Source organism: Calypte anna, chromosome 7 (genome assembly GCF_003957555.1).
Source record: "Calypte anna isolate BGI_N300 chromosome 7, bCalAnn1_v1.p, whole genome shotgun sequence".
In the NCBI taxonomy this organism is placed as follows: Eukaryota; Metazoa; Chordata; class Aves; order Apodiformes; family Trochilidae; genus Calypte; species Calypte anna.
Genome location: NC_044253.1, coordinates 12,912,197 through 12,925,674, shown reverse-complemented (window position 1 = coordinate 12,925,674; position 13,478 = coordinate 12,912,197). Strand labels below are relative to the sequence as shown.

Here is a 13,478-nt window from a genome sequence, read left to right as displayed (position 1 = left end):
AAAGCTTTTCTACCTGTTTTAGCTAGCTCCTCAATATCAGCACACCAGTTGGGACTAAATATTCAAGAGGATTTCCTCAAAGCTATGCTGTCTTGCTCTGAAAACTCATAATTGTGTAGAATGAACGTCCAGGTATTGAGAGAAGAAAAGTGCTTGTAGCTGTTACTCTAAGTTGTCTCCCAGGTCTGCTTCACCATGCAGTTTGCAGATCCTCCCTGACATTTAAATTGGTACTTACTTACTCTTCCAGTCTTGGGTTTTTCCATGTGGAGAATGGAGAGAGCTGGGAGAGGGAAAGATGAAGAGCAGTGAAGAAAGTTGAGCTTTGTCTTGCCAGAGGAACAACTTCCCTAGTTCAGTGTCCACTATTTGGTACTGGGAAAGGATATTTAAACCCACAGAGTCATCCTCCCCTCCATCTGCTCCCTGTGTAGGCATATGGTGCTGTGTGGGGTCTGGGAATAGTTTCTGTTGTGTAACAAGTAACTGCTTCATCCATCCAACTTGATTTCATCAGATCTTGCAGCCTTTGAGAGGACCAAGCCCAACAGAAGAAGAAAGGCCTCATAAGACACACAGACGTGACAGCAGCCACGAGTCAGTGTAACCAAAACTCTTCATCTCTTTTGTCTTAGTTCTGGACACTGCAGGCCAAGAGGAGTTCAGTGCAATGCGGGAGCAGTACATGAGGACTGGGGATGGCTTCCTCATAGTCTACTCCGTGACGGACAAGGCCAGCTTTGAGCACGTGGACCGGTTCCACCAGCTGATCCTCAGAGTCAAGGACAGGTGGGTGACATTGAGCCAGGTGCTACCTGACCGTCTCTGGACACCATGCCATGGGGATGGCTGCAAGTCTAAACCTGACTTTCTCCTCCAGTGTGTCCTGTAGCAAATCCTTACATGCTTTGTGTGGCTTGGTAGACCTACGTATCAAAAATAAGAAGTGTTTTACCTTTTCTGATAAGTATCTAGTGCTTTCAATGTGGAAAAGCTCAGTAGTGTTGTGATGGAGTGAAAATGAGTCTGGGAGAAACTCCAGCCAGAAGGGTCTGTCAGAGCAGTGTGAGGAAGGCAGACAGACACCTTTGAAGGTAACCTATTTGGCTCTGAAGAGGGAGGAGGAAGCTCCATGCCCAGTGCAGTCACTTTAGGAATACCAGCAGGTAGTCAGCAAGCATTTGTTCCTAATCCTTTTGTGTGTGCTGGTAGCATCCTCCTTTCCCTTACTTTGTGCCAAACAAACCTTAGAAGATCCTCCATAGTTTGGAGCTGTGAACAGGTGTCTTGAAGGTGAAAACACCTCACTTTGGAAGGAATTACAAGGGGTATAATCCAATTAATGCATCATGCTCTGCAGCAACACTTTTCGATGAACACCTCTGTGTGACTGAGGAGAAAGCAAGAGAGGTTTCCTGCTCCCCTCCATCTGTGTGCAAGGGAGAAGGCAGTGCTGAGAGTTTAATTATTGTAAGCAAATGTGTCCTGACTGAGCAAAGGGAAGCTGCCAGTTTTATCTCCAGGATAACTCCCTCTTCCCATCCCTGATCAAGAGGCGATGAATCCATCCACACTGGGTGGGGTGTGAATTAAGCCCTTATATGCCTGCAGCTCTGAAACACTTAGTTTTTCCATTCATAATGGCTTTTAATTATGGAAGTCATCAAGAAAAGCCACCAGAGGGTTCAGGACTCGTTGCTGGCTTCCTTTCACAGCTCTGAATAACTTCCCCACAGGAAGGGTGGACTCATATCATGTGAGGTTCACAGCTGACAGCTCTTCCAGTAAAGCATCCAAACAGAGGCCACAAGAGTGAAAAGTAAAGGAAAACCCACCCTTTGATTTCATCTAAATGAACAAAAATGTCAGTCACTCAGTCTGTCTCCTCAGTAAGGAGAGGCTTTTCTTCACTGCCAGCTCAGCTTGAGGAAAATTAAATCTGTTTCTGAAAGCTGAAGAGGACAGGACAAAGTCTCCTGTAACATGCCCCAAACCAGTGTCGGTTTGATCTAGTTTAACTGTGTGAAAATACAACGCAGTAGTGATAGTTTTGCTCTGGATTGAAATTTTTACCCTTCCATGTGCTGTGGAAACACCCTGGGCAGCCTGTGAGAAGCAGGAAGTGAAACGGGCTCCTGAGGTTGTTTGTGTTTCCCTGCTCTGCACTGCTGAAGCACAGAGCTCAGGGAGCTTAATGCTTCATCCAAACCCTGAGCTTGCTCAGAAAATCGCAGCAATAGGAGCAGAGTGAGTAAAGAAACCATCCTGCCAGACCCACAGGTAGCATCACCCCAGTTTGCAAACTAGGAGTGAGTTTTGGCAACTTAAAATCCAAAGGACTTGTAGGTTGCTATGTAAGCAGAGCTGTTCAAAGCCTTCCTCTGGTTTCTTTCCATAAACTTCATTACAGTAAAACTTCCAGCTATAGTAGCTTTGTCCAACTAGCAATCCTACAGCTTACAACAGGGAACAAAGTCCCCACAGAATTTTATGCCTGGTATAAACAAGGCAAATGAGATACTGTCCAAATGTAATCCCTTTCTTATCAATGTGCTGCAAGCCAAAAAGGAATTAATACAGACAAGCAAGTGTTTTGCTCCAGAGTGATCCGAGTCAAGATATATCAATGCTCAGGTATTAAAATTAAATCAAAGCCACATTATCAGAATGAATAACTATAAGACTCATTTAAAATGCAGAGCGCAGTACAGTGTTTTTCCAGCCAGAGCAATGGGGCAATGTGCCAGAGGGAAGATGGAGCCCTTATCGTCTCGATGAAAAATGACGCAGAAAGACAGTTTGAAAATCCAGAGTTATTCAGGGAAGTGTTTTATGCAGAAATTAGTATGGCCAGCTGTTCTTACCCCAGTCAAATAGCTTTGTTACAGCAGAGAACACAGGAATCATTTTAGGAGGGTTTAAAGTTAAATACAAGAAAATAATACTGCAATAACTGTCAGTTATCAGAAGTGGTAGTATCCTAGCAGTGGGTAAAGGCCCTGTAGCATTTTACTTTCTGTGTGATGCAAATGGAGGACAGGCTGCTGTATGAGAGGTGGGGTGGGAAGCAGCTGCATTGCCAAGACCTCCAGTGACAAGGGGTGGCTCAGTTTGGTTTAATCACCAGAGCTATGGGGCTTTCTGCCACGGGGAGAGCCTGACCCACACACCTTGTCAGGAGAGCCCTGCACTGGCCTGCTGTGAATAGGTGGGTCTCTTCCCACGGGGTGGCTGAAGACAGTCACATGCCTGGTAAAGTTAAAGAAATAAAATTATTTCAGAGGAAAATGGTTTAGCTACAAAAGGATGGTTGCTCATCAGCTTTTTGATTTTCTGAAGCACAAGATGATAGGTAATAGCATCTGGAAGCTTAGCAAGTATCTTCTGTTCCCTTCAGCCTCCTTCCAGATACCATTGCCAGTCTTTGTGTTTGTCTTGGGATAACAGCTGGTGGGCATCTTTGGTCCCAGCCATTTTCTCACCCATTTGATGCCCCTCTAAGAACCAACTCCCAGAGTTCATCTTTTCTTCCCTCACAGTTGCTCTCAGTGGATGACCAGGATATGAACTGACACCAGTTCCTCTACCATATCTCATTACTTTGCAATGACAAGCAGCTGCCAAGATAGTTACTGAGATGTCCTAACAGTTACAAGAGTCCCAAACTCCTCTTCAAGCTCTGTCTCTATGTCTCAGCTAACTTCCAGTCTAATTCTGTAGTTCTTTCTACACCTAGTTGGATCTTCAGCCTTAGCTATTCTGAGGTATTGCAAGAAAGGTAACACTAAGGCCTGGAAGTGCCTTCAAATAAGAGTGAATGTGTGCATGCATGCAATTTGTCAAGCAAATTTTTCCAGTATGAACATATGTGTAGCATGATCTGGGTCTGATGTATGTTCATTTGGTCTTTATATTTCTTCACACATACGTGGTATCTGAAAATGAGAGATGATGTCATCATCAGAAAGTGAAACTTATGCTCAGCATTGTTATGATAGTCTGCTAATAATTGGGTGATGGCTTTGGTTTCTTCCAGAGAGTCCTTTCCAATGATTTTGGTGGCAAACAAAGTTGATTTAATGCATTTACGGAAAATTACAAGAGAACAGGGAAGAGAAATGGCAACAAAACATAACGTAAGTTTGTGGGATTGTTTAATTGGTTTTTGCAAGTGCCATTACAGGGGTTCAGAATTGAATTTTTTGCTCGTTCGGAACTGATTTAAAGCATTTCTCTTACAGTCAAACATTTGCTATTACATTTTTGACTACTGCAGACTGGTAGCTATGCAGATTTCATACAATAGGGTCAGTTCATCTGTGTAACTAGAACCTCTGCTGTGCACTAGGCTGTAGAAAAGCTGTGGCCATCATGAAGCCACACGAACAAAGCATCTGCAGGTGGTGAGAAACATGAAGTGCTCAAAATGAAGAAAGAAACTGAGAAGGCAGAGTCAGGCGCTAGGAAGTATACACAGGAATCTGTATGAAGTGAGATTGTTAAAGATAATGAAGTTGCAGGGTTGTTAAATCATCTAGGTTGGGCCCACTATCTTCACTCTGCATTATTCATGCTGTAGTTTAGCCCAAGAAATTGTTCTTGGATGGGTGTAGATGACACGATACTCCATCTCTAAATGCCAGCAGCCCTGAATACCCAGGGGGAGCAACAGTTCCTGTAGGAAGAACTGGAAAGGTAAAGGCAAACAAGCCTGAGACCTCTGGGAAGTCTGCTGTGCCTAAGCAGCAAATGTGCAATGTTTTTAAACAAGCCACAATGGGAGTTTGGCAGGGTGTGTTCATTGCCTCCCCAAGGATCTTCCTTTCTGTAGGAGCTAGGACACCTAAACCGCAACACAACATGTTGGACCCATCTGTACGTGCACTCTTTGGAAAAGACCATGTACAAAAACACCTTATCAGAGGCCATTTTATAAATCTGCCAGTGTGCCGGACAAGCACTCTAGGAGGCCCCATCTGGCTGTCAGACTTTGAAGAAGAAGATCATTTTACACTGAAGGGGAATTGTAGTCATGAAATATTCATGCAGTAGTCCTAATAAAATGTGTCAAGCAAGAATTTTTGGCAAGTGCTTGTCTTTCAACAACCTTTGGCTGTTTTTATGTCTGCAAGCACAACTTGTGGGGAGAGACCTTCTGACAACATGAAGTCTGTGATTATTCTTCCCCAAACCTGGAGCTCTCATAGCAGCTGGTTTGTCTGATGCTTATTCCAAACCTTTTGTAGGTGCTTGCTGACCTTGCTTGGGAGTGTGAAGGTGTTGATAGCAGTGTCATGACAACAATTTGTTTACCTGTATTTCCCTGGATTCTTCTTCACCTGCTTTCTCCAGCCTCTAGGGTTTTTAATTTTGAAATGTGTTTGCTACCAACATGTAGGCTGTTACAAGTCTTTTTCATGATACACTTCTCTCCCCCAGATTCCCTATATAGAAACGAGTGCCAAGGACCCACCTCTAAATGTTGACAAGGCCTTCCATGATCTTGTGAGGGTAATCAGGTAAGCTGGAAATTCTTCACTTGCTGACTACCCATGGATGGAACCTGCAGGAGTTCTGGCCTGGAAAGCCAGGAGCCAACTTTTTGGGGAGCAGGGGCCGGGTGGTTTTGTTGGGGTTTATTAAACTTCTGTGTCCTCTGTCTGCATAGGGATGCTACCAGCTCTTAGTTACCCTTCTAGGATCAGGTGGGTTGAGAACTAGCTGTGACTGTGATGAAAATACATGATTCAATGAAGAGAGCAAAGCTTTAAAAAGCTTAAATAGGCCATTTTAAAAGCTTTGGACCAGTAATTTGGATTCTCACAGCTTTGTCTTCTCAGGGTCTCACATTGCCAAAGGCTAAAAAGGACTGGCAAAAAAAAACCTCAACAAAATTCTAATGTTGTAGGTGACTTCTGACTTTTTCAGCTTCCTAAATGGAAAAAAAAAAAAAGCTGCTTTGTGTGAGAAACAGCATGACCTAATGGCTATGCCACAGGTTTCCTCCTCAGACTGCAGAGGTTTGTTCCCAGCTTTGGCACAAGCTGCCTGTGCTCGCCTTGGCAAACGCTGCTCTCGGGGCCAACCCCAGCTCCGCTGCCGGCAGAACCCTGCAGGAAAAGAGCTGCACACACACACACCTCAGAGTCTCAGCAGATAATCTCAAATCTCTCCCAGAAGATTTGTTTTTCTGGCACTGATTGTCTTGCCAGATTTTTCTGGGCCCTCGCTTTTCGTGTTTTGGGAGGGTGCTGGGCTGCAATCGTGCTCCTCCCTGCTGTGCAGGCAAAGTGCCTCACTCGGCAATTAAACCATGAGGCATTTATTCACAGTGTATCTGTACTTGTGAATATCTTAGCACAGCCTCGAGTCAGCCTCCATCAAAAGCAGATGGTACTGCCCACTCTTCCCACATGTCTCAAAAGCAGGGGGCAGAAAGTCTTTGGAGAACTACAGAGCTGAGTTGGAAACATCCCAAGCTATTTCCCAACTGTTCTGTAACTAAGCATGAGCTGGCTAGATATTACTTTTGTATAATAGCGAGCTCCTACCACCAGCTATTCTACTGTGGAAAAGGAAAACCACACACACAGTAAGAATAAGATGGCGAGGCTCTGTTTTTCTACGTAATGTAGAAAATGTTTATTTTGTTATGTTTTTCTACATAATGTGGCTCCTAATAGACATAGCATGGCAAGAGCATTGTAATGACACAAGGCTAAGTTCAAGCCCTGAAAATGCACTCTCTGTAACCTAAAAAATAGATGATGCACCTCAGTTCTTGAAGTAGGCACCATGAAAGTAATTACCAGATGGGTGAAACCCTCCATGGCATCAAGGGCAGCAGAGATGCTCATGAGAGCTGAATTTGGGTAAAGTCAGAGAGCAGGGATCCAGTGGTGATGCTGTGGGATCCAGCTGGTTATTTGCCACAAAGCATCTTTGCTTGGTCTTCAGGCATTGCTAATTGTCCACAGTCATAGGATAGAATCACACACCCATTCTTACTTTTTTTAAGTGAGATTTTCCAAACAAAATGTAAATCTACAGCTCCCTTATAACTGTGTCCTTCCTGGAGTGCTTTGCAATGTTGAGGAGGGTCCTTGGAGCCCATGAGGGTTTGCAGGGTTTTCACTTCTTCAGGGCTGGCACTGTTTATGATTCTTGCACTTGGATGAGATGACTCCCATTTCAATTGTCTTCATGCAAGAAGTTGTTGTCTGAAAGGAATCCAGAGAGGAGTGGGGTGATTGAGTCTGCCCAATAGATCTCTAAATTTCCTGATATCCCTTCTATGCTGCAGCATCTTGTACACAAGGGCTGTCACAGCAGAAGTCTTCAGCAAGCACAGGACATGGTTTTCTGGATCTCTCAAACAGTTCCAGAACACTGTGAACAGCTTGCAGCCGCTTAGTGTTTATCCAAATTAACTTCAAAGTATTTTTTAATTTTAGCTTTCTAGTTTTGAGCTCTAAAGTTTTATGGGTTTCATGCCTCCAGCCTTCATATTCACTAAAAAAGAAGTCTTATTAGTCAAAGCTGAGATATCCAGGTGGCTGCAAGCATTTGGGAGCTGAGGATGGAAGAAAAACATGAAATGAGGTGATTTGTCTCCCAGCTGTGTCTCATCCTGCTCTGGATAACTTGGTCTAAAAACTCAGTTTAGTGCCTGGTGTATTACATAGGAAAGAGGTTGGTTGGTTAGACACTGTTTGAATCTACAGAAATTGCCAGTCTTCATATGGTTTATCTTGCAATAAAATACAAGTTTACAGGGTGCCTGTTGGGTGTTTGAACTATAAAGCTGCCTTCTATTGAACTTGCATCGCTGGGCTGGCTGAGTGGCAAACTGGTGCAGTTGCTAAGAGGCATTTGGGCAATGCCTCATTGTAATGGAAAGGGAAAAACTATCAACATAACATTCTGGAGGTTGTTCACAGCCTACCTGGCTGCCAGGGATTGGGGGGCAAAGCAGGAGGGCTCTGAACAGCATATTTTACAACTGTGACATCAGGCAAGCAGGGCCATCTTTCTGGGGTCAGCTTGCTCTCCACGTTCTGGTGCTCTTCACAGCTCCCAGGGGAGGCCAGAGCTCCATTGGCAGCAGACCCTGTTTTTGAATTGCTATTTTTCATCCCCTTTCCCCAACCCAAGTCCACAGCAAGGGTGATGCTGGCTGAAAGGCAGCTGTTCCAAGAGGGCTTTATTCCTCAGCGCACTCTGTATTTCTTTCACCATCCTCCCTAACAAGCATTAGCAGAAGTGTGATGGATGACTCTGCATTGCTTAGAGCAGCCCTGTTTCACAGAGCAGCCCTGTGACAGGAGAAGAGGAGGCAGCACTTCACCCAGAGCAATGGGAGGCAAAGTGTCCTGGCAGGACATACATCCCTGCTGTTAGCCTGAATGCTTGAAAACCTGCAGCACAGGTGGTTGTCTTGTTATCTGTGTGGCATGAAAACCCATGTGATGATGGAAGGGTTTATGTGGAGAGGGAGATAGATAGGTATATTCAAATACACAAATGTTCCTCTTTGTCTCCCAAAACAGGCAACAGATCCCAGAGAAAAGCCAGAAGAAGAAGAAAAAGACCAAGTGGCGAGGGGACAGAGCCACGGGCTCCCACAAACTCCAGTGTGTGATTTTGTGACGGGACCACCTGAGAGTGCCTCGGATGCCTCCCTCCTCACCCCTTGACCCATCTCCAGCCCAGACAGGGGGCAGCAGCACAATGTCCCTGCCACCCCCTCAAGCTCCCCACAAGCAGCTCAGGCTCAGAGGAGGTGGCTGGAGGGGGTCTGGACAAACGCCCCCCCTCCAGAGGGGTGTTGCACATGGGAGCCAGCATGGGAGCCACACAAATGGGAGGCAGAAGGGATCAGCAGGACCTTGACTCTCGAAAATCCCCAGCACCTTCCAGGGGCCCCCACGATGTTTATTTAAAAAAAAAAAAAGGAGCAAAAGAAGAAAAAAGTCAAGAAAAAAAAAGTGTTGGTTTTATCTGCAAACATTTCTCCTTGTGACCCATTTCTGAACAGCCATGAATAGCTCCCCTGTTTGGTACAATCATCTGTGTATGTGTGGGGGAAGGGAAAGGCCTTTCTTTTTTTTTTTTTTTTTTTTTTTTTTGTCTTCTTCTTCTTTTTCGTTGTTTGCTCAGCGAGTGTTGGGTTGCAAAGAAACACGGCTGGGGTTAGATTTTTTGCACTGAACTCTCTTTTGCGGCAGTGCCAAAACACAACTTCATATGAAAGTGCATAGATTTGGAGGAAGAAAATTAATTCCAGCTGCTCTGGGTGCTCCAGACATTGTGTCAGACTCTGGAGGGCAGCCAGCTCACGGACCATAAACTCCAGCGTAGGAAAGGAGGTTTGGGCTTGGGTGATTTTTTTTTTTCTTACCCTTTGTCGAGAGGTTTTGTTTCTGTTTTGTGATTTGGGGCATGTCAAAATTAAGGTGTTTTGTTAACCTGGAAATATTTAAATTAAAGTAATTTACAATGGAAGGGTATGCCATCTTTAAGGGGCGGGGAGGTAGAGGAAGTAAAACCTGAAATGAATTTGTTATCTTGGTGTTGAATTTCTCCCTCGTATATGTGTGTAAAGTGTTGTGATCTAAATCCCTATTTATTATTCCTTAACCTTTCCCTGCAAAGCGATTCTTGGGTTGATAAATTGTTTTGCTTTTCCCAGGCTCATCTCTCACATGCACAAAAATATCTGTTTATGAGCTCTGGCTCAAGGTTTTGTCATTTCTTCTTCTCCCCCGTTTGCTGAGAGTTGGTGACTTGAAAGGAAGAGGTGTTTTGAAAATGACTGAAGTGGGATGTGTCTCTTTATAAGCTTAGTGTATCTAAAATGTCTCCCTGAAAACATCAGAGACTTAAGTGTCTTCATGCCTTATGAGAAGGCAAAGCAAAAAGCCTGCACCCATTCAAGCCACCATCTGTGGTACCAGAAATGTGGTTGTGCACATCCTGGAGGGGCCACATTTTCTCTCACACCTTTGCTGTCACTAAGAATTGCAGTGGCAATTTTTTGTCTCTAATTTAATAGATTGTCATCTGCTGGACTGAAGCCATCAGCTCCATTCACGGGGTCACCAAACTCCAATGAAAGTAACAACTTGCTTTTCATCAGCTTGAATCCTATTCAGATATGCTTCGTGAGCATGACTTAAAATATTGGCAGCACATGAATGCCTGAGATTTGTGTGTCTGAGGGCAGAAAATCCTGGTATTGAATACTGAAGATCTGAATACTGTTCAAGATGGTGGATCATCACAAACTTGTTTATGTTTGTCTTTGTAATCTATTTGTCACTGGATTCCATTTCTTGACTCCTTGCCAGGCCATGTTGTGAACTGGGAGCTGGCTGATGATTATTTTTCAGGTGAGTGCAGCTGGTGAAAACATTTTCCTAGTCTGACCAGTCTTCAGCACAGCCAGAAGGTGGCAAATGTCAGTGGCTGGCCCAGCAAGCTGCTCACCATAACACTGGCTCCTCTTCTCTGTCCCCTTTCATGTGATGACAGGTGCTGGGGCTGGATTAAGAGGGTGGATATTGGGAAGAAATACTTTCTGTAGACTCCTGAATTGGATGTGGGCCACAGGCTTCAGTAAAGTTGCAACACCCTGTGTCAACTGAGAGCTGGCTCCAGACAATCACGGCATTTCTCCCACTATGTTGTTTCCTTGTTGGCTGAACTGTGGTGACCGAAACCATCCAGGTCAAGTCTTGGCTCTTGGGACTTGCCACTGTGTTCTGGGGGTGAAGAGCTCCCTGTAGGCTCCCTCATTTGTTCTGCCTTGAAAACCTCTTGTAAATCAGAAGCTGTCTGACAGGTGCAACCAACCCCATTTGCTAGAACCTCTGTTACCTCTTTCCTGCCAGAATCCCTGTCTAGCCTGGTTACCAGCTTAATTTGTTTTAATTATACACAACTAATGCTATGGGATCTCCCACACAAGATGATGGCATTTTCAGGGAGCCCTGCTAATATCCCCTAGAGCCCTTCCACTTATAAATAACCTGATATCTGCTGAAACCCTTCATCTTATTTTTATCTAAACCCTTGAGAATACTTGCTTGAAAACAGCATGTGTGTATCTTGAGTCACATCTGATGAGTACTTGGCACTGCATGTGAGAAATTATCTGCTTTTTCTGAACAATCTTAATTGTTTCTTCAGCTTCTTTAGCAACTAGCAGATAGTGCAGAATAATGAGGAGGGGAAAGGAGGAGATGAACAACTGCATGTGGGTAGTGGCAAATAGGAAAAGCATGCCTATTTTCTTCCATGTTCAACAATTTGTTTATAGCAAGGAATGTTTTCCAACAGGGATCGCGTCTCTAATGAGCCTGGGGTGTTTGAAATGATGAAGACATAAAAAGCCTATTGCTATCCAACTCATCTTTTCATATTTGGGCTGTTAGCAAACTAAAAGCACCTTCCCTGCTATATGCAGCACCTAGATACCTAGGCTGAGATGCACTGGCTGGTAATATTTATGCCCCTGAAAGCACTAACCATGCTGGTGTGGGGCTTAGGTGTTTTTCTATGGAGCATCCAAAGGAGAGGACTTTGCTGTTGTCAGAGACAGTCCAATGAAGGATCCTGTAAGGGTGCCCTTGGGGCTCATTTTCCAAAGACCTGAAGGTCCAAGCCACCTAACACCATCTTCAGCCCCCAGGTAAACCTGTATTTGGTTGTCTCACAGCAATCTGGTTCCTCTTCTGGTAATCAGGAATTTAGGAGGTAGAGCTGGCCCTAACCTTGCCCTGATTTCAGTAGACACCTATAAACAAAATGAGAAGAGAGATAAAAATTTGCAGATCTACTTGCATTTGATAACCAAATGGCCTCCTTTTTTCATTTCAGACAGTAAATAATATTTGTGAAACAAAATTCTTAATGCTACATAAATTTTGGCTTTGTAAAAGTGTAATTCACCTCTCCAACCTGGTATCTACCTCAGCTGTACCACTGCCTTCAGGTAAATTGTGTTGCTGTTTCCTCCTTCAGGTCCTTCTGCCTGTAAAGCAGGAATAATGGAACTGGCTTGTATTCTTACCAGCTTTTGAGATGTATGGCATTTACATTTATGACCTGTCTCTCCTTTAAGGCAAAGGAGGTGGGGAGGGTAGGAAGAGAAGGAAAAGTACCTGGCTAAAATAAATACTTCCTCTGACATGAGCAGAGGCTTTTATTGTCCCGCTGTGTCTGCAAGTTCTAAATGGAACAAAAACCTGATGAAAACAAACAAACAAAAAAACCTAAAATCCTCTTGTGTAGCCCTACAGGTTGTGGGTTTCCTACAAACCTGCTTTCTTGGCTTTTTCAGCCAAGGCTGTTGCTGTACCTGGCCAAGCTGCTCAGTGACAGCCTGGGTATCTCTGAGGTAAATCATGTTCAGCTGATGGTGCTCAGCAGGAAAACACTAGAGATGGTGAACAAGACAAGCAGAAGCTTAATGAGGGGCTGAGATTGCTTGGTTTGGATCAGATGTTTCAGTTTAACAAGAGGGCAGTAGGTTGTTATGTTCCTTAATCCATTATAATTAATTTTGGCTGGGTCTTCAAGCCTACAGCTGTACTAGAATTTGTGAACTGGGGTAGGCTGAGGGGCTTAGACATACATAATGTGTCTTGTCTCAAGAGGAAATAAGCATTATTAGGTACAGAGAGGACAGCATTGGAATACTTTCGCTTCTGGAATACAAAGCCCAGACTTTGCCTTTTTTTTCTGCTTGTTACCATCCTCAGGCCAAAACCAACTGCCCAAAGCCTTATTCAGCTCCAGTGATTTCAAGGATGATCATTAAATGCTGCTAAAATGCTTTGGAATGAGATGATCTCCCCAAAACTCTGCTGAGGGTAGCATATAATACAGAATATGAGTGTTAAGAGTCACAACTTGTGGACTCTTCCAGATGTAAGGATTCAGATATGTATTTAATAATGAGAGACCAGGATGGAGTTGAGACAAATCTGACTTCAGAGGAATAGACCATTGCTACATCAGCCTGTGCACCTGGGACTGGACACAAAATCTCTGCCTGGAAATCCAGGTTCTGTGAGTTGGGTTGAATGCCCAATCTATCTGCTGAAGAAAGAAGGAGCTTTAGTGTGCACCTGAAGCACCACATTAAAGCTACACATCCAGCACTACAGTATAAAGGAGATGAAGGATGCTATGGCACAGGGAATGCAGTTCTTGGTCACTGCTCCCTGTGTTGGGAGGTCTGCTGGGGGCAGCAGTCATGTAGGCTCAATTCTGTGCCTTGCATATATATATTTAATGCTGCCAGGTTCCTTGTAGTACCCAGGGCATTTGCCTGGGACTTTCAGGTGGGAGACCTGTGGAAGATCTGTGCCCTTCTGAAGCAACAGCTAGCAGCCAGATAAGATTCACCTTAGCACCTGAAATGTCTCCAAATGCATGTATTCAGGCAATTAGTTTAGTAGCTAGTTGGTTGG

The 13,478-nt window shown here is 44.3% G+C and overlaps 1 protein-coding gene across 10 annotated transcripts in view; it reads left to right on the top strand.

Annotated features, from left to right (window-relative positions):
• MRAS (muscle RAS oncogene homolog) overlaps positions 1 to 9,729 on the top strand; it is a 40,758-nt gene extending 31,029 nt beyond the window's left edge. For 9 of the 10 annotated variants that reach the window (XM_030454418.1, XM_030454416.1, XM_030454409.1 and 6 more), the window contains 4 exons: positions 636 to 789; positions 4,037 to 4,136; positions 5,440 to 5,519; positions 8,550 to 9,729. In XM_030454418.1, coding sequence (XP_030310278.1) covers positions 671 to 789; positions 4,037 to 4,136; positions 5,440 to 5,519; positions 8,550 to 8,649 — 399 coding nt within the window. In that variant the 5' untranslated portion in view covers positions 636 to 670 and the 3' untranslated portion in view covers positions 8,650 to 9,729. Of the gene's footprint in view, positions 1 to 635; positions 790 to 4,036; positions 4,137 to 5,439; positions 5,524 to 8,549 lie in introns of those variants that run through there. The other variant, XM_030454417.1, reaches the window with a different exon arrangement.
• The last annotated feature ends 3,749 nt before the right edge of the window (positions 9,730 to 13,478 follow it).